At 48.4% G+C, this 26,548-nt stretch overlaps 2 protein-coding genes across 3 annotated transcripts in view; both read right to left on the bottom strand.

The window, feature by feature from the left end:
* Positions 1-1,104: 1,104 nt before the first annotated feature.
* On the bottom strand, positions 1,105-16,515 carry LOC135527185 (TATA-binding protein-associated factor 2N-like). The gene is made up of 6 exons (XM_064955810.1): positions 16,454-16,515; positions 10,852-11,029; positions 10,060-10,627; positions 9,242-9,987; positions 6,790-8,127; positions 1,105-1,203 (listed from the first exon to the last, which is right to left on the bottom strand). Exons 1-6 carry the CDS (start codon positions 16,513-16,515, stop codon positions 1,105-1,107), a joined length of 2,991 nt encoding a protein of 996 aa, XP_064811882.1.
* A 9,654-nt stretch (positions 16,516-26,169) lies between these two features.
* Positions 26,170-26,548, bottom strand: part of LOC135526964 (intraflagellar transport protein 43 homolog A) — a 29,767-nt gene continuing 29,388 nt past the window's right edge. For both annotated transcript variants that reach the window (XM_064955634.1, XM_064955635.1), the window contains exon 9: positions 26,170-26,449. In XM_064955634.1, coding sequence (XP_064811706.1) covers positions 26,357-26,449 — 93 coding nt within the window. In that variant the 3' untranslated portion in view covers positions 26,170-26,356. The remainder of the gene's footprint in view (positions 26,450-26,548) is intronic.

Here is a 26,548-nt window from a genome sequence, read left to right as displayed (position 1 = left end):
ATAAAAAGCTACCTTAGTTGAGCTCTCTGCACTATGCTTAAAGGGGCAGTGCAGTTAAAAACGTGATCTTTCACATTAAGAGGTCTAAATAACACTGAAATTGTGAACATGGTGATAATGCCCTTTTTGTGTAGAAGCTGTTTGAAAAAAAATGCCTGGAATTTCAGGCTGTTCAGGTGGGATGGAACTTTTAGCCACATCATGGTGTCACAAAGTGATCTGAATATAATAGACCAATGACTGTTCATCTGGGTAAGGGGGTTGGCTCTTAACCATCCTAACAGCCATTCAGAAGATATGTAAATATCTTCAAATTTGCTTCCGAACACCCACACAACCAGACTGAGCATTTCAATGGCCAATGGAGGCTCAGGGAAATAAATGATTACTAATATATGTTTTAGTTAGTTTCATTAAATACACACACAGAGATATTTATTAGACATACCATGATGACTTAAAACATGTATTACAAAGACTGCATGGGGGCTTGAAGCACATAGGCTACCATAGTCTAGTTATATATAGACATATATATAGACATAACAAGGGAATATAATTCACATCTTTGTTTTATTCATTTATTTATTTTAAGGAAACTTCCCAGAGGGCAATATAACAGTACATCATGTCAGGTCAACTGTTTTCTTCACCAGGCAAGCAATAGATGGGCCTATAATACAGCTAGTATGAAAACAGTATTCCTAGTGGTTTGCAGAATAGTTCCCTCAAAGTGACATTGTTCCTTGTGTGTTGAGAAAGACCCATTCGAAATGTATTAGATAAGTTCATACTTTTTTTTAAACAATATAAATAAGTGTTTTTAGACAATGTCTGACAAGTGCCAATAATGGAAGTTTTCCTCAAAGCAAACGTGTGGCTGAATGAAAAGTCATTTACCACTCCTTTCAACTCTCAAATGAAGCCAGGCTAAGTAAAATAAAACATTTAATTTTCTGAGAAAATTAGCACAAAAGCCATTTAATCTCTCTCATCTTACTCTTAATAACTGCACATTTCCCCTTGGGCCCATGGGAAAGGGCCTCTCTGTGCCGCTGCCACCTTATCGGTCCTCTCCATATGTCAGCATGCTGAGCGGCTCCCTCAGTACCCAGCCCCCGGCCTCCTCTCACCGGGCCTGTGGGAGAGCTGGGCTCCAGGGCCCGCCATTGTTCTGGCCTGGGAGGCAGTCCGGGGAGAGGCCTGAAAGCCAGAGAGGGGGAATAAAAAAAACTCAGCCACTGCTTCATTAAATGCCAGCCTTTCACAAGCAAACATATCAGAAACAACCCCCTTTCAGAGGCGGTAATTAGCAATTTGGAAACCTTGCCCCCTCAGGATATACAGTTTCAATTTAGTCGGCAGGACAGCTTTAGATTCTAAGGCACTTAATATTCATTGTTTCTCCCATCTTCCCAATTTCTCAACGTACATTGTCTAGCCTTTCACTGGTGATAAAGTTTTTTTTAATCTGTCATGTAATTCTTCTTTTCAATGAGCCTTCTGCAAGAGAATAAAACTTTTCTAGATCATTTTCAAAGGGATTTGTCAAGAATGTGTGGGATATGATAGCAAAGTGCTTTTCAAGAAGCGCCAAGCCGGAAATCCTGTAGAGTTGTGCATGCTTGATTAAGTTGAGAAGTAAATAGTCTGTAAGAAAACTTGGGGCAACTCTGCCACAGAGGAGACTCTCCCCTCCACAGGAAAGGGCATTTGGGTCTTTGAATGTCAGGCCAACAAAAGCCTGAACAGACATGCAAGAAACTTGCATCACATGTTAAATATGACTGTGATGACCAATGGAGATTGTCTTCAGACAGCTATTCTAGCACGGCCTAGGCATCCTTATGCTGTACCACTTGCTGTTGCATCCGGCATGCACAGCTCTACAGGATGTCCAGCTTTGCGCTTCTCAAAAAGCACTTGCTATCATATCCCACACATTCTTGACAAATCCCTTTGAAAATTATTTATGAACAGTACAGCTGAAATGATTACCATTACTTTTTGACCATTGTTTGGTGGTGCTAGAATACTTATTTTGCTGCCTGGATGAGAGGGAAAATGTTTGCAAAGTGTTTAATAACCCAAGCCACACGCTTTACCTCAGGGGGCAAGAATAACACTTATCAGGGCCTCTCCGGATCCTTTGTTTCTTAATGCAACCCATTCCATTCATTTGCATTCTGCTTTGTCTAATAAAAATAATTGATTTTGCCTCTTTCACATAAATGAAAAAGGAATGTGATTAAGAATTTTGTCCCCCCCCCCAAAAAAAAAATCTAAATTCCAAGATCTCATCAAAAATGGAAAAATACATAACTCATTAAAGCCAAAAAGAAATAGCTTAAATTGTAAAAAGAGGGACAGGGAATGAAATAATTAATGGAGTCCGAGTGAGCTATCTTTCCCAGGCAGAGCGTCACTAGGGAAGCAAACTCCCAGCCAGCAGAAATGAGCTACCTATCTGTGAAAAGAGTGACTGCTCCATCCTATTTGATTTGGCTTCCCTATCATCTCTTAAGAAGATGTCAGCCTTGCTTCGTCTATTGCTCTGAGCCTTTATCAACCCATAGACGCTCCGCTGCAAAAGGGGGAGCCTCATTTCAATGCCTTTCAAGGAGCAACACTAAAGAATAAGTGTTATGTGATAAAAAGAGGGTTGTTAAATAGATCTGTCTATTTGTATGGTAATAATGATCGCTTAAGGACCTGGGGCTCCGTGACTTGTAGAACAAGGAAACAAATCTGTATTCAGGTGTTGGGTTAACATGGCTCTCAAAACGACCTTGTGAAACTTTTACACAGTAACAAATGAGTTGCATGCTACGTTTTTTCATTATTTCCTCTGCAGCTTGGTATTGGAGCATCTTGTGGCCGCTCAACACAACTCACTGATTTGTTATAAAATGGGGCCCTTGATACCAATGTTTCCCACAATCATATCATTGTTTGTTTTGGTCACATTCGGGGCTTGAAGGCCCCTGATTTCATTGACAAGGTCAGAACCATTTTCATCAAAGAAATACATCCTGATGTTTCCCATTCCTTCAAAATAAAGGAAACATTGTTGATCGTTATTGTTGATCCAGTCACTGCTAACTACAACAACCACTGTAAGACAAGAAACACCAACATAAACAACATGACAAAAGCCAAAACACATCTCTCATTAGGATTCAAAGGATTGTTTTTCTGGCCCCACATGATTAACAACACAGACCTCAGGAGCATTGTTTCTGTTGTCGGGGAAATGAAACAGTGGTGAGTGTGTTTGTCGTGTCTCTGTACCTGGAGACCTTATTGTAGCACATTGTTCCAGTTGTGTTGTTTCCTACAGTTAGTGATGTCAGCTTGTCCCAATGAAGGCAGGGTTGACATGTCAATTTGGCAGAGGGGTGGGCCAGGGTTCACCGCAGTCATTTGGTCCTTTATCTCCCATTTTGATATCTCAGTCTGGTGTCAGTACAAACAACAACAGTCTGCCAGAGAGAAGCTGATGAACATGATTGATTCTTCAGACAGACCAGGGGATGAGTAGGGACCCTCCACAGATACAACAATGACATGAGCACTTGATGGAAAAGCTCCCCTCTATCCTCAGAGTAGCTGGAGTGAGTCAGGGTGTACTCTTTGTTGCCAACCCCCAATAGAAATGACATAATAAATAGAAATACACAAATAAAGTTCAAGTTTATTCAAATATCAATACACCTTGTGACATTCTTCACTGAAAAGCAATGGGTTCTCTATTTATTCTGTGTGGCCCTTACATGTCTCCAAAGAGTGAATTGGTAATGGAAGGGTTGGGGGTAAAATAACTAATTTCTCCATTAGCAGCCCCTGGGTGACCTGTGAGTATTCACAGCAGGCAGTCATGTTGGCCAACTCAGCTCTGCACCCCATGCCTGGCTCCATTATGGCCTTCCCCAGCCTGGTCACCCACTTCCATTTATCTGGTGGGATAACTATAGAAATCTGTCAGGAGACAGGGGAGGTTTTTTCGCTCTGCTCCAGCCGAGCTGGCAGATTGAGAGCCTCCCGTAATGCACAAGTCTGTTTTTATTATTCTTGCTGGGGGAACACTATTTCATCAAGCGCATGATTCCACAGAAGAGAGGAGATAGCCCCAGCCGGCTATATTTCTTCCAATCAAACATTCCAAGGGGAAAAAATGAGTGGGTGCCATCAAATCACAGAATAATGCTGCCAGATTTTATGTAAAAAAGAAGGACTGATGGACAAATACAGGAAGGCAAGACAAGTTAAATGATGTGTGTTCAGGAGCTGAGATTGGAAAACTGACAGAGAAAAGCAGCCTCTTTGCTGGAATATAAATTGTTGTGCGCTGTAAAAAGGCTTTTATCTGGAGTGAATATGGGACGTAATACAAAGGTCAGGGTTAAGTCATTTTCTACGGCAAGTTAAGCGAATAATGAAGCCGAGCCCGCCTGGAGAAGGAGCAGTGCTACTGCCAGTTTGTCTTCATTTATTATGCCAAATCTCATGATTTTGGCGTTGCCACGGTGAGTGCTCTGGCGCGCACCAGTGGACGACATATCGCTTAATTTACACAAGGTAATGAAAGCAGGGAATGGGAGGACAAAACAATTTACCTGCTGACACAGGAAGAAGTGATTTGCGAACATGGGGGTGAACGGAAGAGCAGGCAGAGGGCCAAGGCAGAGGGGTGGAAGAGAAAGGGAGAGAGGGAGGGGGTGAGGAGGAGAGAGAGAGGCGTAGAGGGATGGAAGAGAGAGGGGGGGACAAAGAAAAAAACAATAGAATGGGGGTTGGGAGGATAAAGGAGATAGTTGGGTGTTAATAGTTGGAAAGAGAGAGAGAGATGGAAGAGGGTGTTGGTGGGGGGCTGGGCTCTTTTGATCACAGGCATGATGATGGCTCTGGTAACTCCAGTTTAAACACACACACACACACACCTGATAGAGAGTCTGTTCTGAAAAGGCCCTTGTTTTACTCCTTCCCAATTTGAATCATTTCAACTACGCCAGTCCAGTGGAGGGGGTGGGGAGGGTAACAATAATCATCACACTGGCAATACAGCAGGTATTTCTACCCACAGACAACATACGTTTGTAAGACTGCTATCTCAAGCTACCCTGTTTGACAACCACATTACGGTAGTTTAACACAATCACGTTATGTAAAGTTTGCCTCACACATTTTGAATCTTGTGTGAATGTTGGCACAGATTGACATGTGTTCCCTATAAAATGAGCTGTTCACTTACAGAGGAGCTGAAACCTTCAGACTTGCGCTGATGTTTCGTAACATTCTCCTATAGAGTTTACAGACATACACTAAGCGTCCTAGAATTGCCAGATGGATGGCGACAAAGATCAAAATTGAATGAATTGCGTCCATTCAGCTGATGTTTGTTCACTTGAGCAGATAAGAGTCTGACTTGTGACAATGCTTGAGGAGAAGCCCTGTAATTTTCCAATCACTACCATTCAGGCCAGGCCACTCTTTAGGGCCGTAAGATCAGATGAGATTCAGCATTTGCTTTTGTAAGAAACTACAGTCTATTTTCCTGCACACTGTAACAAAAACAATCAGACAGAGAATCAGGCTTGTTTAGTCTCCCTGGAGTGGGACCATAGGGAGGGGAGGAGAAGGAGGGGTGAGAGATAGAGAGGCGTCTGAGTCTCGTCCCACTGGCCGCCCACAGTGGGTGGTTGTGGTGATGATAAACGGAGTAGCGACACAGCACTGAGGCTCTGCTGGCACGACGCGCTGCAGGACCAGACACTGAGAGGAAGTGTCACTCTCCACAGGCCTGCTGGGTCAACCTGGAGTCTGCTGTGTCCTGCTGTGTCCTGCTGTTTGAGTCTTCACAACAAATCAAACACCATAACACCACCTCCCTGAACACAGCTGGAGGCCCTCCGCTGTCTGGAAGAATGTGCTAACAAACTCTGGTGCTCATCCAGAATGAATTGAGCAGCACAGCACTGCTCACTGAATATCTGAATGAAACATAACCATTCAACTGCTTACAGCTGGGAGCCCTGTTCTCCCTGGGAGGGTAACTGATATTTGGGCCCTGGGCCTGAGGGTGCTCCTTCCACAGGCTCCCCTCTCCTCCACCCTCCCCTGCCCTGGCCCCCTCCGTAGGCTCTCCTCTCCTCCAGCTTCCCCTCCCCTGGGTCCCCTCCGTAGGCTCTCCTCCACCCTCGCCTCCCCTGGGTCCCCTCCGTAGGCTCTCCTCTTCTCCACCCTCCCCTGCCCTGGCCCCCTCCGTAGGCTCTCCTCTCCTCCACCCTCCCCTTCCCTGGGTCCCCTCCGTAGGCTCTCCTCTCCTCCACCCTCCCCTTCCCTGGGTCCCTACCGTAGGCTCTCCTCTCCTCTCCTCCACCTTCCCCTTCCCTGGGTCCCCTCCATAGGCTCTCCTCTCCTCCACCTTCCCCTCCCCTGGGTCCCCTCCGTAGGCTCTCCTCTCCTCCAACCTCCCCTTCCCTGGGTCCCCTCCGTAGGCTCTCCTCTCCTCCACCTTCCCCTTCCCTGGGTCGCCTCCGTAGGCTCTCCTCTCCTCCACCCTCCCCTTCCCTGGGTCCCCTCCATAGGCTCTCCTCTCCTCCACCTTCCCCTCCCCTGGGTCCCCTCAGTAGGCTCTCCTCTCCTCCACCCTCCCCTTCCCTGGGTCCCCTCCGTAGGCTCTCCTCTCCTCCACCTTCCCCTTCCCTGGGTCGCCTCCATAGGCTCTCCTCTCCTCCACCCTCCCCTTCCCTGGGTCCGCTCCGTAGGCTCTCCTCTCCTCTCCTCCACCCTCCCCTTCCCTGGGTCCCCTCCGTAGGCTCTCCTCTCCTCCACCCTCCCCTTCGCTGGGTCCCCTCTGTAGGCTCTCCTCTCCTCCACCTTCCCCTTCCCTGGGTCCCCTCCGTAGGCTATCCTCTCCTCCACCTTCCCCTTCCCTGGGTCCCCTCCGTAGGCTCTCCTCTCCTCCACCCTCCCCTTCCCTGGGTCCCCTCCGTAGGCTCTCCTCTCCTCCACCTTCCCCTTCCCAGGGTCCCCTCCGTAGAATCTCCTCTCATCCACCCTCCCCTTCCCTGGGTCCCCTCCGTAGGCTCTCCTCTCCTCCACCCTCCCCTTCCCTGGGTCCCCTCCGTAGGCTCTCCTCTCCTCCACCTTCCCCTTCCCTGGGTCCCCTCCGTAGGCTCTCCTCTCCTCCACCTTCCCCTCCCCTGGGTCCCCTCTGTAGGCTCTCCTCTCCTCCACCCTCCCCTTCCCTGGGTCCCCTCCGTAGGCTCTCCTCTCCTCCAACTTCCCCTTCCCTGGGTCGCCTCCGTAGGCTCTCCTCTCCTCCACCCTCCCCTTCCCTGGGTCCCCTCCGTAGGCTCTCCTCTCCTCCACCTTCCCCTCCCCTGGGTCCCCTCCGTAGGCTCTCCTCTCCTCCACCCTCCCCTTCCCTGGGTCCCCTCCGTAGGCTCTCCTCTCCTCCACCTTCCCCTTCCCTGGGTCGCCTCCGTAGGCTCTCCTCTCCTCCACCCTCCCCTTCCCTGGGTCCGCTCCGTAGGCTCTCCTCTCCTCCACCCTCCCCTTCCCTGGGTCCCCTCCGTAGGCTCTCCTCTCCTCCACCCTCCCCTTCGCTGGGTCCCCTCCGTAGGCTCTCCTCTCCTCCACCTTCCCCTTCCCTGGGTCCCCTCCGTAGGCTATCCTCTCCTCCACCTTCCCCTTCCCTGGCTCCCCTCCGTAGGCTCTCCTCTCCTCCACCCTCCCCTTCCCTGGGTCCCCTCCGTAGGCTCTCCTCTCCTCCACCTTCCCCTTCCCAGGGTCCCCTCCGTAGAATCTCCTCTCCTCCACCCTCCCCTTCCCTGGGTCCCCTCCGTAGGCTCTCCTCTCCTCCACCTTCCCCTTCCCTGGGTCCCTCCGTAGGCTCTCCTCTCCTCCACCCTCCCCTTCCCTGGGTCCCCTCCGTAGGCTCTCCTCTCCTCCACCCTCCCCTTCCCTGGGTCCGCTCCGTAGGCTCTCCTCTCCTCCACCTTCCCCTTCCCTGGGTCCCCTCCGTAGGCTCTCCTCTCCTACACCCTCCCCTTCGCTGGGTCCCCTCCGTAGGCTCTCCTCTCCTCCACCCTCCCCTTCCCTGGGTCCCCTCCGTAGGCTCTCCTCTCCTCCACCTTCCCCTTCCCTGGGTCCCCTCCGTAGGCTCTCCTCCACCCTCCCCTTCCCTGGGTCCCCTCCGTAGGCTCTCCTCTCCTCCACCTTCCCCTTCCCTGGGTCCCCTCCGTAGGCTCTCCTCTCCTCCACCTTCCCCTTCCCTGGGTCCCCTCCGTAGGCTCTCCTCTCCTCCACCTTCCCCTTCCCTGGGTCCCCTCCTTAGGCTCTCCTCTCCTCCACCTTCCCCTTCCCTGGGTCCCCTCCATAGGCTCTCCTCTCCTCCACCTTCCCCTTCCCTGGGTCCCCTCCGTAGGCTCTCCTCTCCTCCACCCTCCCCTTCCCTGGGTCCCCTCCGTAGGCTCTCCTCTCCTCCACCTTCCCCTTCCCTGGGTCCCCTCCGTAGGCTCTCCTCTCCTCCACCTTCCCCTTCCCTGGGTCCCCTCCGTAGGCTCTCCTCTCCTCCACCTTCCCCTTCCATGGGTCCCCTCCGTAGGCTCTCCTCTCCTCCACCCTCCCCTTCCCTGGGTCCCCTCCGTAGGCTCTCCTCTCCTCCACCTTCCCCTTCCCTGGGTCCCCTCCGTAGGCTCTCCTCTCCTCCACCTTCCCCTTCCCTGGGTCCCCTCCGTAGGCTCTCCTCTCCTCCACCTTCCCCTTCCCTGGGTCCCCTCCGTAGGCTCTCCTCTCCTCTCCTCCACCTTCCCCTTCCCTGGGTCCCCTCCGCAGGCTCTCCTCTCCTCCACCTTCCCCTTACCTGGGTCCCCTCCGTAGGCTCTCCTCTCCTCCAACTTCCCCTTCCCTGGGTCCCCTCCGTAGGCTCTCCTCTCCTCCACCTTCCCCTTCCCTGGGTCCCCTCCGTAGGCTCTCCTCTCCTCCACCTTCCCCTTCCCTGGGTCCCCTCTCCCCTTCCCTGGGTCCCCTCCGTAGGCTCTCCTCTTCTCCACCTTCCCCTGGCCACGGCTCTCCTCCGTAGGCTCTCCTCTCCTCCACCCTCGCCTGGCCACGGCTCTCCTCCGTAGGCTCTCCTCTCCTCCACCCTCCCCTTCCCTGGGTCCCCTCCGTAGGCTCTCCTCTCCTCCACCCTCCCCTTCCCTGGGTCCCCTCCGTAGGCTCTCCTCTCCTCCACCCTCCCCTTCCCTGGGTCCCCTCCGTAGGCTCTCCTCTCCTCCACCCTCCCCTGGCCACGGCTCTCCTCCACCTTCCCCTTCCCTGGGTCCCCTCTCCCCTTCCCTGGGTCCCCTCCGTAGGCTCTCCTCTCCTCCACCTTCCCCTGGCCACGGCTCTCCTCCGTAGGCTCTCCTCTCCTCCACCCTCCCCTGGCCACGGCTCTCCTCCGTAGGCTCTCCTCTCCTCCACCCTCCCCTTCCCTGGGTCCCCTCCGTAGGCTCTCCTCTCCTCCACCCTCCCCTTCCCTGGGTCCCCTCCGTAGGCTCTCCTCTCCTCCACCCTCCCCTGGCCACGGCTCTCCTCCACCTTCCCCTTCCCTGGGTCCCCTCTCCCCTTCCCTGGGTCCCCTCCGTAGGCTCTCCTCTCCTCCACCTTCCCCTGGCCACGGCTCTCCTCCGTAGGCTCTCCTCTCCTCCACCCTCCCCTGGCCACGGCTCTCCTCCACCTTCCCCTTCCCTGGGTCCCCTCTCCCCTTCCCTGGGTCCCCCCGTAGGCTCTCCTCTCCTCCACCTTCCCCTGGCCACGGCTCTCCTCCGTAGGCTCTCCTCTCCTCCACCCTCCCCTGGCCACGGCTCTCCTCCACCTTCCCCTTCCCTGGGTCCCCTCTCCCCTTCCCTGGGTCCCCTCCGTAGGCTCTCCTCTCCTCCACCCTCCCCTTCCCTGGGTCCCCTCCGTAGGCTCTCCTCTCCTCCACCTTCCCCTTCCCTTAGTCCCCTCCGTAGGCTCTTCTCTCCTCCACCCTCCCCTGGCCACGGCTCTCCTCCACCTTCCCCTTACCTGGGTCCCCTCTCCCCTTCCCTGGGTCCCCTCCGTAGGCTCTCCTCTCCTCCACCCTCCCCTTCCCTGGGTCCCCTCCGTAGGCTCTCCTCTCCTCCACCCTCCCCTGGCCACGGCTCTCCTCCACCTTCCCCTTCCCTGGGTCCCCTCTCCCCTTCCCTCGGTCCCCTCCGTAGGCTCTCCTCTCCTCCACCTTCCCCTGGCCACGGCTCTCCTCCGTAGGCTCTCCTCTCCTCCACCCTCCCCTGGCCACGGCTCTCCTCCGTAGGCTCTCCTCTCCTCCACCCTCCCCTTCCCTGGGTCCCCTCCGTAGGCTCTCCTCTCCTCCACCCTCCCCTTCCCTGGGTCCCCTCCGTAGGCTCTCCTCTCCTCCACCCTCCCCTGGCCACGGCTCTCCTCCACCTTCCCCTTCCCTGGGTCCCCTCTCCCCTTCCCTGGGTCCCCTCCGTAGGCTCTCCTCTCCTCCACCTTCCCCTGGCCACGGCTCTCCTCCGTAGGCTCTCCTCTCCTCCACCCTCCCCTGGCCACGGCTCTCCTCCACCTTCCCCTTCCCTGGGTCCCCTCTCCCCTTCCCTGGGTCCCCCCCCGTAGTCTCTCTTCTCCTCCACCTTCCCCTGGCCACGGCTCTCCTCCGTAGGCTCTCCTCTCCTCCACCCTCCCCTGGCCACGGCTCTCCTCCACCTTCCCCTTCCCTGGGTCCCCTCTCCCCTTCCCTGGGTCCCCTCCGTAGGCTCTCCTCTCCTCCACCCTCCCCTTCCCTGGGTCCCCTCCGTAGGCTCTCCTCTCCTCCACCTTCCCCTTCCCTGGGTCCCCTCCGTAGGCTCTCCTCTCCTCCACCCTCCCCTGGCCACGGCTCTCCTCCACCTTCCCCTTCCCTGGGTCCCCTCTCCCCTTCCCTGGGTCCCCTCCGTAGGCTCTCATCTCCTCCACCCTCCCCTGGCCACGGCTCTCCTCCACTGGCTTATTTCCTCTCACAATGAGAGGTGACAGTGAACAGCGGAACTCGTCAGTGTGAATAACACACAGTCACGCTCTGCGAAACCCTATCTGGCGGTGTGCACACACACATACGAGTGTCACAGGGGGCTGGGGGGCCTGGTGCAGAGCAGCACAGCGGCAGGCAGGCTGTCAGCCCCACTCCGACCCCTCCATTACAGCTTAACCAGGGACAAATTGAGCGATTTGACGTGTTACTGTATATCGTTTGACTCACTTTATTGTCTTACAATGAAGTAGTGCAATTATAGACTAGTGTTACAAATGAAATACCTTTTACTGGATGGAAGGGTGTCATTAATACAAAAGTGCAGTGTCTCAACTCTATACCAAGGGCATGCCAGTCATCTTTGGTTCAAACTTTACAGAAATAGTTAAGCTCACATTACTGTAAATTCCCATAGTTGCATGTTCTCAGTCTCCCTCTGTCCTTCTGTGACAGACAGCCAGGAGCTGCTATAAGACAACCACTGGTCTGGCTTCATGTAACAGCATTCTTCCTCCTCTTCTGAGGAGGAGTAGCGAGAAGGAGAGGAGGACCAATGCGCAACGTGGTAAGTGTACATAACGTTTATTTTAAGGCATAAACTGAACACTATGAAATACAAAACAATTAACGTGACCATGAACGAAACCGAAACAGTACCGTGTGGCAACAAACACTCACACGGAAACAAACACCCACCACTCAAAAGTGAAACCCAGGCTACCTAAGTATGATTCTCAATCAGAGACAACTAACGACACCTGCCTCTGATTGAGAACCATACTAGGCTGAACTCAAAACCCCAACATAGAAAAACACACACAGACTGCCCACCCCAACTCACGCCCTGACCATACTAAATAAATACAAAACAAAGGAAATAAAGGTCAGAACGTGACACTTAATTTAACCACTTTCCCTGTCCACTGTTACATCAGTATACAGTATTACATAACTGCTAATGGGCTAATAGCGAGAGAAAGAGAGAAAGATAGTTAGTTAGGGAAATGGAGCTCAGGTTCATCCAAACATTTAATAATTTATCCAATCTGGAGCATACACCTCTTACTGGGCTAATTCTATAATTTAACTGGCCTGGATGAGTGGCCAATGCAGCCACTCTCTCTTACACTGTCACCACATAATTATGACTTATGCCAGCACAACCTAGCAACCTGAATGAAGTCAGCATGCAATAAATTGTAATGATCACTTAGACGATACGGACATTCACGCGGCTTCCACCACATTAACAGGAAAATATGGATGCCATCAAAGTCAGACCAGAGACCAGAGACAGGAGGAGAGATGAGATGTGGGAGACAAACAGGGGAGATGTGACAGAAGCCCTGTTTATACCTGTCGTTAACATGAGTCCTTTGTCCTGATCTTGACCTGATCTTGTCTGTTTCACAATCAGAGCACATTTCATCTTTTAATCGTCCACACTTGTCTAAAAAGGTGAGCACAATCACAATGTGGACAAGATTAGGACAAAGGCTGCATGTCAGAACCAGGTATAAACAGGACTATAGGGACAACGAGGCCAGCTGATACGGGGCAGATACATTTTCCTGCGTCTGTGGGATAGGTTTCTGTCTGTGGTCACTGCTCGGCCTGGTTGGGGCGTGACAGAGCTGGTGTGGCGTCAGTTCAGGCCTGTCAGAGAGGTCGACACTGGTTCAGGAACCAGAGCTGCTGTTGCTGTGGTGTGGTGCGACTTGTCCCATCCAGCAGCAATGGAAAAACAGCAGCTGACACTCTACTCCTGAGGCGCTGCTGGTGACCTCATTTAGAACATGGGCATTTGGAGGAGGGGTGGAGAGGAGGTGGGCGACTGTATATGGTGGACAGGGAACGCTGGCTTTGACGTTCCAAACCTCAAAGCACTCGCACAAAGTTTCAAATAACTTTCAAAGGTTGAAATAAAGAGAAATGTAATAATGAACAATGGTGGTATAAAAATAGATTGGACAAAATGAAAAGGGTTGCATGTCTTTTTAATAGCTGTAAAATGGCTAATTACCCCACTATGATTGATCATTGGAGAGGCACATTGGGACATTTGAGACCCCTGAGATTTTCTACTGAAATAATTCAACATTTCTCATGTAATTAAGAGATGTTATATGACTTTACTGACCTTAAATGACTGTGAAATAAGTCATGTAAAAACACAGATACAACAGAAAGGAATAGGCCTCAGATAGAAAGGGACTTGACAGTGGTAGATGGCCTGTCTAGAGAGAGAGAGAGAGAGAGATGAGCTCTGTGCTGTAGCTGTTTTTGTGGCTATCCTATTTCATGACCGCGCCTCGCCGTGGAGCGATTGAATGACAGAGATGACCTGTTTGGAAAGCACCAGTCTGACCACTTGATTTATGCATGTTTTTGTTTTCTTTCCTGGCTTTGTGAACTCTGTTGTTTTTCTGCTGTAACTTGACTAACTAAACCTGAGGAGGGTGATTCTCACCCGAGGGACTCAGGCCAGGGATCAGTCGGTTCCTGATTGAGACTTAGCTCAGAGTTTTGTTGGCTTGTAGCTTGTAGCACATAGTCACCCCATGAGCCTCGCATTGACTTAAAGGGGGTGAAACAAAATCTTTTTAAAATCTCCCCACCACCACAATTCCATTCTTTCCCAATATTAAATGAGATTGAAAGTTCCACTGCACACTTTCCCGGGGCTGTCAAATGAGCTGTCAGTCATGTGTCAGTACAGTCCGATGCTCATCTGCTCTAATACATCACAGCCTTTTATATGGACCAGGATCAGGGACGCTCCCCTCCCCTCACCAGCCCCCCCTGGGACCCAGCGTGATTGATAACAACATCCAGGCAGGGACTGATTCATACTGGTGCCCATTTGGAGAATGGGGTGAGGCAGAGACCACTTCCTCCTGTACTGGTGCCTACCACAGCCCCACTGGAGAACATGACATCAGCCTGTTAAATACACAGCTGCAGCATGCTGAACCCCTGGAGCGTTCTGGAGACAAACTCAACAAGGTCTTCATTCATAAAGTGTGCTTTGACAACCATTGATAAATCGTATTCACCAGATGCTGATATGATTTTCATTGTTTATGTTTAGTATAAGGTACTCATCTTAGAACACAGACACCATGACATGCCCACTTTAAAATCCAGAGGGGCGGCAGGTAGCCTAGTGGTTAGAGCGTTGGACTAGTAACTGAAAGGTTGCATGATCGAATCCCCGAGCTGACAAGGTAAAAATCTGTCGTTCTGCCCCTGAACAAGGCAGTTCACCCACTGTTCCTAGGCCGTCATTGTTAATATGAATTTGTTCTTAACTGACTTGCCTAGTTAAATAAAGGTCAAAAATAAATATTCCTGTGTCCATGCTCCACTCTAAATGAAATGCAGACATCTAAACTATTCTCCCTGATTAGCTGCTCTCTTTCCTTTGGAGGTCCAGTGCTAGGATTTGTATTGGGGGGGAAGTTTTGAGCATGTGGTGGTGCTGCCAAGCTAATGACCACTTGGCACATAGACAGCTATCCATCCCAATCTCAGGTCACACTAATCCAATTCATGCGACCTGCTTGGCATCAGAGACTCATCTGTCTTTACTGTTCATTAACAGACCTCCTCTTGGACTAAACACATTCACATTCCTCCTCTGGATTTCCTGAAAGGGAACACGAGCATATAACCCCCGATCTAATCTGAAGAGTCAATAGAAGGGATGGATACACAGCATCAGAGATTCTACATAAAGCTAAAAACCACATTCAGTTCACTGAAACTGGTTTCTGGACTGTTACAGTACATGTTCCTTCAGACCAGTATAGGAAGATCTTCACTCAAACAAATCTAATCCCTCCATGTGATGAGCAGCAGGAGCAGCAGCGGAGGGGTATGTCAGAGAGTCTGGAAGTGATAAGTACATCAGTTGCGGCTGTCGTGAGTAAAAGTGTGTGAAGCGATGTAATCATGGCAGTCACAGGGCTGAGGACCTAATCCTGGCCTAGCATCACAGCTATTGACCATGCTATGATAGGACGCTGTGGGTAAACAGACCTGTCTTGATAATCTCACACACACACACACACACACACACACACACACACACACACACACACACACACACACACACACACACACAAAAGCTAGTTCCATCATACATTACATCAATCCCTGAATCCAGAGCCAGATGACAGAGAATTCATGCTTTTGACAGGTAATCATGCTCACTTTCTCTCTATATCTCTCTCCAACTGTTTCTCTAGTCCTAGACACTGTCGCACATCCAACTGTCTCTTTGAATATGCTCCATTCAAATTGCATGAAAAAGCTCTTCTGGAGATTTCCCCCATATCCTATTCAAAAATATATCAGAGTACTTGTATTCACGTCAAATCCAATGCGTTTATTCCACACCATCTCAGTGTTGTCACAAGCTGAGTGGCTACATGGGATCCCCCTCTCTTCTCTCATCTCTCTCAGGCTGTGACAGGGACTTTATGTCTGGGGGTGGAATGATAATAATGTTTCTAATCTTGTTACATTGCACACAGAATTGTGTTCCATGTTAATGAACTGGCCCCCTCCCGGCCCTGCCGATCTGCTTACTTTCAATTTGTGTACTGTCATCTCCCCGCGACGCTGCTGAAATTGATGCACCCTCTTCCTTTTAATTAAATCAAACCCAGTCGGGGGCCGGGCAGGTGGGGGGCCTGGTGGGGGTGGGGGGCCTGCGCCCGTACATACGTCAAAAAGACCTGCCTGACTTCACGCCAAACCTGAGTGCTGGTAAAACTCTGGCTTGGGTTTGGTAATCTATTAACTAGTGTGTACTTCACTGTTCTCTCTAAGTGGATGTTGCATGGCAGTGTCTTTGAGGCAGACAGGACATCCAGCACACTGTAGTTTACCATAGAGGTGTAACCCACTGATTCCATGAAAATGTATTCAAAGCATAGACAGTTGACATCCCGTGCCCATGCTAACATGTAAAGATTTAACACAAAAATGACCTTTCTTGGTCTTTCCCAATCAGCCAAAATAAGTAATACGATGTCAGTAGGGTAATGAAAATCTAGACTTTCTTTAATCTTGAATTATGTAGGCTGCATCACAATACAATATAATAGTCATGGAATAACTGATGGCAGCTGAAACAATCCAGTTTCCCAAATCTTAATTCACACATTTTGGAGTTCTATGGACACTGCTCCTACAAAATCTCTGCTAGAAAAATAGTCCCTCCAACCTGCCTTGTAGCTTGCACAGGTACAGTGGAATATTGGAGCCAGCCAGAGCATATAAAGGGAAGCGGAAAATTACCACAAATTATAGGGAGGATAATTGGATTCCGAGCTTTGTCCTGTATGGTGGGCTGTGGGCGGTGGCACTCCTGAAGCTGTGACATTATCAATGTAACATAACCTGAAGGCTGCGGTGCTGTGGCGCAGGGCTGCCCGGTATGGCCCGTTCTCCAGGTTCCACATCACTGCCTGCTTGGCTATTCATCCTGTGGACCCTGCAAATGAAATTATGGGAGGAAGAGCAAAGGACATTCTTTGGGAATTAATCCTATTTATGCCTAAACCCACTTCAAAATGTTATAGTGAGGTACTCTTAAGATGTAAGGTGCATTTACAATTAGACAAGGCACTGGGAGGATGGGTCACACAGTATGGCTGTTTCTTGGTAAGTAGGGCAGATGTGAGAGATATAGCAGAGTGTCTGGAAATAATCAAACAGATGGCTAAACACTGAACAAATGAAGACATTCAACATACTGATTTCACACTCAAACAATCTGAAAGAAAGATTCTCACCAGGTGTCCACTAGACCAGGGTTTCCATTCCTGGAGTCCCCCATTGGTGCAGGTTTTGGTTTTTGCCCTGCACTACACAGCTGATTAAAATAATCAAAAGGGAGTTTTAGGAAACCCTGCTGTCGGTAACCTTCATTCTGGACTGTATCTGCACCTGTTTGAACCTTTAGAAATGTATGTTTTGTCTTCTCCAAATCTAGGCCTACACCAAATTAAATTAAACATGTTTTTTCAAAGGATAGTCATCTCAAATATTTTGTCACTGTCATTTCCCACACACACACCTCGGTTCTGTAAGAGCAAAATATTGCCCTCTACAATTATAAAAATGTTGTTTTTGTTTTTATATCTAGGCCTACCTTAAACTCCAATAATCTTCTTCCTTGATCAGAAAAGGTGTGAGAATTGTTGTCGATATTTATGGAGGATTTTAATTCAATGGATTAAATTCATTAGATCTAGTCTACAGTAGAGGCACTTTGATGTGAAGGCACGCCAAAGTAATCAAAATGACCCCGCAACACATCAACAAGCACTGGCTCGACACCGTGCTACGTTTTAGCGTCTGAAATAGAACACGGTTTTGAATTAAATAATGTAAGAAAAAACATATGCATAGATTTTATTTGTTTGGCCAATGCATTTGATTTGTTTAGCCCATAGGCCTATAATTGTATTTTTATATAAAGTTTTCATGTATACATTTGTTCAAACTTCTGTCATTCTAAGAATAACATTGTTGTTTTGGTGAAAATAAAATAATCATTCTAAAAAAAGTTCCTCAGTCTCGATGGGCCTGTAGTTTGCAACCGTTTTAATAACGCATCAGTTTTACAGCGAAAAGCAGTGGCCGTACACATTCCACCTGGCTGTCACTACGAAACAGCGCGTGCTGTATATAGGCAACATCAATGCATGGACTTTCTTGCATTCAAATGAAACACTGTCAAAAGCAGTAGAGCCTAAACGGTTACAATTGTTCCATTTGTTCAAATTATATACCTAATTGTATTTGGGCCAGCTGTGGAAATCTGACAAAATATTACATTTTGAATAAAGGCTACCGAACATAAGTAAATGTGTACTGTTTCGCCATTCTTTTTGAATACATTTGGCCATGCAAAATATACAATTACAATAATATGACTATTACATTAGGGCCTAATAATTTAAATATGAATGAAGCATAAGAGCAATGTTAGGCTTATTGAGACTGCTGCAATTTTGAAATAAAGTTGCAGGATTACCTGTCATTTAACAAAGAAAACCCAAATCTAACCTGTAATTATGTGATCAGAATGTATTAAATCCTAATCAGCCAATTTACGTCAAAACACAATATACTGTTACAGCAAAACGATTAAACTGAAGCCACAAATAGGCTACGGATTTTGACATGCCACTGCGTTATATGAAGTGAACCACTCTGGTCTTTCGACCCTCTCGGAATTGCAGAGAAGCACTGCCCCCTGCTGATCAATACAAATACAATGACGATTCAAAAATGTCTTTAAAAAAATCTGAAAATTGCACATTATTTTATTCAAACATAATTGCACACATTATTATATTTCCATACACAGCAGCTTTGAAAGCATTCAGTTAGAAAAAAACATAAATCGAGCCTATATACCCAGTATGATTTTCACTATAAATCTCATTGTTGTTTGTAACAATGATATGACTACAACATACATTTCTGCCTGTCCAAAAGAGTAAAACATTATTTGATGGGGCTTATATACTGACAAATTACTATTGCCTGTTGTATAAGCCTGTTGTATAAGCCTATTGTATAAGCCTATTGTCAGCAGTGAGAGGTTTAATATCAGGTATCCTTGTGTTTAGTTAATTTTATTCCAAAACATTTATATATTCTATATATTTAAATAAAAATGATGTTAGACTACAAAAGAGGACAACAACATAAACACAGATATACTATACACATGTTCCAGGAAGGGCAGTGGCCATAATGGTTCTATAGCCTAATTACCTGATAGGTCCTTTACCCTTCTCATCAGGAGCAGCACAGACCCCAGCCAGAGCGAAGAGGCCACACCACAGAGCCTGTCTCTTCTCCCTGGTTACATGCCATCTCCCCCACCCACCGCAAACACACACACAAGATGCACAGGAAAGAGGATACCGACACATACACACATGCAGATGTACACATGCACTTGTACAAACAAACAATAAAACACACACACACACACCAGAGGAGGCTGGTGGGAGGAGCTATAGGAGGACAGGCTCATTGCAAAGGCTGGAATGGAATCAATGGAATGGTATCAAACATATGGAAACCACTCCATTTATTCCATCCAGCCATTACAATGAACCTGTCCTCCTATAGCTCCTCCCACCAGCCTCCTCTGACACACACACTCACACACACACACACACACACACACACACACAGTCAGACCCACAACTACTGCTTCACCCTGCCATTATCCTCTCCTCTACCCCAAACACACCGTTTTCATTTCAAAGCTCTGATTAGCTGATGATTGCATGACAGCCGCCGAACAGGTTCCCTTTTCGCCTGGCTCCCAGACTGCAACTCAATCATGCCCAATTAGTGGGTCCCCAAACACTCTCTCTTATTAGAGGACTCATAATCGACTCATTGTGTCCTGATTTGGCAAATAAATCACTCTGGGGGCTTCTCTCTCTCTCTCTCTCTCACTCTCATTCCCCCACCTCTCCCACTATGTCTTTCACTGTGCCCCCTCTTTACCTTGTCCAGGGGTACAGTGAACGTTTTCAAGCAAGCTTTTCAGTGGAGCTGACAGTTTGAGCTCCTCTGCTGGAATCCTTTTTTATTCCCCCAGAAGAATAAATAATCATTTAGCAGCGAAGGCAAGGCAGCCAGCATGCGGGTGTCCTTGTCCTACAAGGTTAAGAATCCATTCCGTCTGAGCAAGAAAGGAGTGAATTAAAATAAATGACGGCCAGATATTTATTGCGAGTTTGTAGATGAAGCGAAGTCACTCCAGCGGACCAGCGGGGGCTGGGCTGCCAATGGCTCTGCCTCTCTGCATGACCTGCTTGCTCTTTTTGCGTGGGGCAAGGGAATAACACTCAATGTCACATTACACCTTTCTTGCTTTTATATATATATATGCATGTGTTACTGCGGACGTTAGGGGGTAGACATCAAACGAGATAGTAAGGCAAATGAAATGATCTAGTGCTGGATGCTAAACATATTTGCCATTTGATCGAAAGAGAAGATCGTGAGAGATGTAAGCTTGGTAGAAAGACAGCCCTGGCGGCTGGCATAGACAACGAGATATAGAGTGAAGGGGACGGATGGGATAAAAGAGGACAACGTTTCCTTGGTATTGTCATGGAATGTGGAGACATCAAACTCAAAGCCACTGCTTTCGTCCAGTGTCTGTAATTGACATGAATAGGATAAATGTTCATGTTCAGGAACAAGGAGACAGGTTGGTTGGGAGGGGGTGTGGCCCCTTGACACTGTCCCTTCATATAACATTCCAGAGACTCCCAGCAGACATCTGTATACAGCATGTTAGCCCCAGATCTCAGCACAAAGGTATAACAGCCTAATTAATGAAGTGGGCCGAGACGAAGTAGCTTCGTCATAGTAAAAATACCTCCTGTGCCGAGGATTAAAATAAGGTTTTCAGTGTCTCCACACAGTGATCATGTGCCATGTTCATAGATAGTTGTGTTCTGCACGTCGCTGAGCTTCACAGACTCTGTGGGGTGTACTGGGTTGAGCTCCAAGGGCTTGAGGAGCAGGCAGGAGGCCTATGAAGTGACAGACTTAGAGGGAACCCGTCGGACTCTGATGTAGTGGACTCAGAACCCCATCTTACAGAGTGGAGTCAGCTGTCTCCTACTGTGATTCTGAGCCTGGCTATTGGGCTCAAACGGCATCTGCCAGTAGGGAGGATTTGAGCAAGCTTAGTGGGCTCTCAGAGGGGTGTGTGAAGTAACCTCTGGAATGTACGGTCTAGGTCTAGCGGCCTTTACGGTCACAAGCCTCATGCTCTCTATGGTGTCCATATCACACAGCAGAACACAATTCTCATCATAATCTTTACTTTAACCACTTGACCCTTTGGATGTGTGTCTCCCTTAATTCTGAACCAACTAATTTCCCCTTAACTCTCTCTCACACTTTACCTAGTAGTGTATGTGGACTGAGGCTGTGTATTTGTGTGTGGTGGTCATTAGTCTCTGCCTTTAAGGTAAAAGGAACTGTCCTGGCCAGCTGGCGTGGTGTGGGGTGCAGTGTGGGGTGGTCTGCCACTGTGAGAGTCCCACGGCAGAACCACTGAGGCTTGGTGCCCCCTGCCCACCGACGGACTGCTGTGACCACCATAGGCGCTCAGCAGATGGAGCCTCCTGCTCCCCTCTCTCTCCTCTCTTCCACAGGAAGGCAAGGAGATTTGGGCTAGGACTGGCCTAACTAACCTCCGTCACAGATGCCAGAAGAAGCCTGGGCCTCCAGTGGAGCCCTGCTGGGGAGATGCTGGGCTGCAGCAGGTGTGATCTCAGCCCCTCTCTCTCCCCCCTGTCAGCACCTCAGTGGTGGAGCCCACACTCTGCACTCTCTTCCTGCCCTCGCTCTTCCTCACTTAGACACCGTCTGTGCTGAGGTAACAGGACCACATCCTCCCCCTCACTAACCAAAGACATGTCCACTACAGTAATTTTCACATCTCTTTAGATCCAGATATTCTGACAAACCAGGCTTTATCATTCACTAACACGATGAACGGGGGCGAACTGGGATCAGAAATTGGGCTCTGGCATTTCTAACACCCTGGCAAATTTCTTCCGAGGCCCCCACAACGGTCAAATGTTTTTGCAAAAAAAATCATTTTATCATTATCACTTCTGCCAAAAAACAACAAGTTAAACAGGTCCACTTGGCAAAAAAAATGGACCACCCTTTTGGCATTTGCCAGATATGTCAGATGGCCAGTCCGCCCCAACGATGAAAGATGAGAGGTTACTGACAGGCTGTGGACTGAATTGGATTTAACACATGAAGCATGAGGTATGGCAAATGATATGAAGTACCAAGATCAAAGTACAATAACCAAAGTAGATGTTTTTGCCCCTTTGAGGGCAAACTGTCTGTCTGTTGACTCAAGTGTTTTCCACTGCTGGTGATGATAAGCTCACGTTCTGACCTCGCCACCGCCATGGGGCCCAGCCCACACTACCACTCTCCCTTCCATCAGCCCCTTCTTTATCGCCAGCAGCTACACGACAAACAGGTTCTGCTGCAGGTCACACACTGCTGCAGCCAGGGTTCTCTGTGATGGAGAGGGTTTACATGGGGGTGCCGTCGCACCACGCGACTGAGTCCCCCACCTTGACCTGTCCCTGTCTACAAGGCCTCGGTGAACGCTGTCCCCTGCCCCCCCCCCGGTCCCCGCAGCCTCTCTGACCGCCACTGAGTTATTATCATAATTTCCCAGAGAGGAATTGCGGGGCCTCCACAATGAGAGTGTCGCCCATGTTTTACAGAATGTTTTGTGTTTTATTGCCTTTAAGTCACTCGTAGGCCAGTATAGAGGCCCCACAATGATAAGAAAACCACTCATGTGAAAAATGAAGGGCCTCATGTCCTGGACTGAGAGGAGAAGAGAGGAAATAATCAAATCCATGGCAAATGTGGACCCTGAATGTAATTCATGTTCACACCTCCCCTCCAACCCACACCGATTCCCCAAAATTGTAGAAGAACGAGGAAATAAGCATAATTAATTCAGCCAATCTCTGCGTTACAAAAAGAACAGCGGCTTTATTCTCGTTTGGTTTGTACTTGAAAAAAAAAAACTAGAAAATACCACCCGCCCCTCTCATTCCCCCTCCCGACTCCCAAGCCCTTGACAACATGACACCTGTAAAATGCCCAGGGGCATTCCAAGCTGCCACCGTCCCAGTCATTTCATGTCCAAGCCCACCTGGGGTAAACAAAAAAGGACCAAGAGCGATAGAATATTAACAAAAGGGGGGGGGGGGAAATCACTGTCGAAACTGAAAACACCAACTCACACAACTTTGCACTCTTAAATATAAAGCCTTTGTCTCTAATGTGGTCAGGAGATTTGATTTGAGCCCCTCCCCCACATGCCCCTGTGGCTCCGCAGGATAAAGGTGCAGCATATCTCATGGAAAATAAAACATCTGTTTAATCTATTACTTTCAAACGCAAATCCCCTTTTGATCAAAGAATGATATTGATCTGCCTGCCTCTGTCTATGGCAGGGATTTCTCTTTCAAACTTGAAATATCATCCAGTCTTTGTGGCAAGTTAATACAGGGGCTAAACAGCTCTCTTTTTTTCAAGTCATTTTCAAAGTGCACTGAAACAATTTGAATATGGTTGCATTTGCATTTATTTCAACCATATAAAATACAAAAATTCAGCTTGCCCATGTAAACAGAACGTATGTAGTGTGGTGGACATTTGCCCTAGAGTTAAAACACTGCTAATGTTTCCTCCTACATAGAGAAGCCTCCGAAGCTTAATAATGAACAGACTCAGGGTCTGATGATTTATTTACTGCATCTCTGGAATAATCAAACCAACATCAGAGATGCTGGACATCCAGGTTTGGTTCATGGCACCTGACTCAGCTTGTAAAGCCCTGATCAGGCCAGTGACTGACTGAAGACCTGTGACAGGCCAGGCGCCTGGCCCCTGGTGGAACGAGCAGGTCAGGTCTTAATATCCCGTGAGCTTTGGCGTGTCTGTCCTCACCCGTCACTCTGTGTGTGACGGGCCCTGGCTGAAGGCCCCGGCTATCTTCACATCTCCCCATTTTCTTAACACTTTAATTACACATCAACATATTGCTTCTGGGCCATATGGAAGGCAGATATTGAGACCAGATAAGATGTATAAACTTCTGTCAACACCACAGCATATTAGGGGGAGTTAGAAGCATAGTACCTCTATTCCTTCTTCCAATTAGCGCCCTGTATCAAAATACATTAAGACAAGCCCATCAACCCCGAGCAGGAAAATACATTTTTTTGTTTCTTTGCCACAAAATGAAAAGTCATTTCCACAAAGGGATTCAATAAAAACTCAGATAAAGGACCCAGTAAACTCGATGGCCTGAGAACTGGTCCTAGTCCGCTGGCTCAGATTGGACTCTCAAGGTTCTACAGTTGGACTACAAATGAGAAAACATCCATAAAAAAAATAACCAAAATAATTCACATGAGAATAAATAAATGCCGGATGAGAACTTAACTTTTACGTAACTGATGTATATTTACATTTTATATGGGACCCTGACAAAGAGTTCAAACGAACAGTTATTTATTCCAATCAGCTGAATAAGGATATCATATTCCACATTAAATACGGTGTATTTTTTTTCTGTACTAATGAGGTCAGAAGATCCCACTACAAAATCATTCACCATTCCCAAGGATGACCTCAACCCAAATGAGACCTAATCCTCCTAAAATAGCTTCCTATGTTTTATCAGAGGCACACAAAGAAGTCTCTGCTCACCTCTGCGTGACACGGTGTTCTTCTGGAGCTAAATACATCTACACTGCGAGGAGCTCTAGGAGCAAGGGCCGTCTCTCTTCGTAGAAATAACGTATGTGTTACAGTTGGTTTGACGTGATTCAATTCAGTGCGCCCAGCTACCGAGAGGTCATTCTAAGCCTTGCTGCATCAGGATATAAGAGAGAGGAAGAGAGATGGAGAGAAATAGAGAGGGAGGGGGAGCACGAGAGCGAGAAAGAGGAGAGTATGAGGGACAGAGAGAGGTCACTTTGAGGAGCTGGATGCAGGCACATGCCAAACAGCGTCTCCTCTCCCTCTCTAATCCCCACTATGATCCACTGGTGTTCCAGCCAATCGTCTGAGACAGGCCACAACCCGTGATCACTGGGCCCTAATCTGGGTCCTCCGCCCGTAAGCCGTCCACCTCAAACGCCAGCGGCCCGGCGCCAGCAGAGGACTGGCAGGCGCAGCCGTCTCCAGAGAGACAGCTAGAGGTTGTCTCTACATGGCTGGGCACTTCGCAGCTCCGCGGGGGTGGGAGGAAGGGGCAACGCGGCAGCTGCTCGGGGCATATGGGCAGAATTCATTAAGGCTGGCTAAATAAGCCAATTGTGGAGAGATTGTAAGTGTGTGTAAGTGATGGAGAGAGAGAGAGTGAAGGAAAAAGAGAGATGGAAGAGGGAGAAAGGCTGACCACTCGTTACAGTAATTCTCAACATCCCCTCCATCTGTAATACCCATGAAGACTGATTTGAGGCCTACGAAATGACTGGCTGAATGGTTATCTATGTGTGACTGGAGATAATTGAGCTGTGAGCTGCGTAGATTGTGTCCTCCAGGCCGTTGGCGTATCCCCAACTGTCACGAGACCTCTCTCTGCTTCAGGGAGAAATAAACCTAATCACAGTCTGTAAATGTTAAACCTGTTTTCCCAATAGTCTCAGTGTAGCTTTGGAGGCCTGCGTCTTTATTCACACACATGATCCAAAGACTAATCTAAGTGGAGACAAGGCATAAACACACACTGATACATACTAAACATTTGTGTGCAAACTATGACAGTGAGAGGATCTTAGGTATGAATGATTCCATCCTTACATATAAAAAAGTAAAGAGCAGAGGACATACTCCACCGAGGGCTTCTTCGCTACTAATAATCTGTATTATGTTGAATTGGACTCATGTTCAGGCCCATAGGCATATATAGTATTACAGCCTCTCCTAAGGCCCTGTGGTTTGGGTTTGATGCATGGTTGTTATGTAAGTTTGGAGAGAGCATGCATCTGGACACCTCCAGCCATCTCCAAATGAGAAAGATGTCTTCCTTATATAATGTATGCTAATCCCCCATTTGTCAATAGGAAGTGTGTTCAATGCATTTGAGATAATAGTGAAGAGGGGGCAGCTCTTGTCGAAGAGCTGGAAGATAAAGTCAATGGCACAGTCAATAACAATAAAGTTGTGGGCTTTAATGAAGAATGTTAATTTGACCACAATCAAGTGGATTTCAGCTTAGGTGATTGTCAACCTTGGACTTGTATCTGACTGAGGTTGTAGGGGGGTAGATAATGCAGGCGGGAGATGAGGGCATTTTGATCTGTATCAGACCATTTAGGCATTCAGCATTTTTAAACAAAAGTGATTTGTCTTCTAGCAGTCTTGGTAGATTCAAACAGATAGCATTGCAGTGAAATACCGCACACGTGTCGTTAAACTTGTCTTAGAGAAGATAATTAATTTGCAACCTACTATAGAAATTACAGTAATTAATTTCACAATAAATATACCTACAAATGTGGCGTGTTTAAATTTATTAGAAAAAATAAATACATTGTACACTGAATTTGGAATATGAACAACAAGCTACATATACTTGATGGTCCCTATGTTTGGACAGAGCATTGACATGCACCCACCCAGGTCCCAGAGGAGGCATCCTGGTCCACCCGATCCCATCCTGGGGAGGCTCGTCATCATAACACATCATAACTCCTCCTTCTCTCCTTGATCCCATTCCGTCAGCAGCTCTGAGGACACCTCCGTAAACAGACGATCCCAGTCCCAACCCACGTCCTCCTGATAGATAGATAGATAGATAGATAGATAGATAGAGAGATAGAGAGATAGACAGGAAAAGAGAGAGAGGAAAAGAGAGGAAATGAGAGGAACAGAGAG

Source organism: Oncorhynchus masou, chromosome 32, assembly GCF_036934945.1.
Source record: "Oncorhynchus masou masou isolate Uvic2021 chromosome 32, UVic_Omas_1.1, whole genome shotgun sequence".
NCBI classification, from domain to species: Eukaryota; Metazoa; Chordata; class Actinopteri; order Salmoniformes; family Salmonidae; genus Oncorhynchus; species Oncorhynchus masou.
The sequence above is the reverse complement of the archived record's forward strand: the minus strand, read 5'-3'. Positions and strand labels throughout refer to the sequence as shown.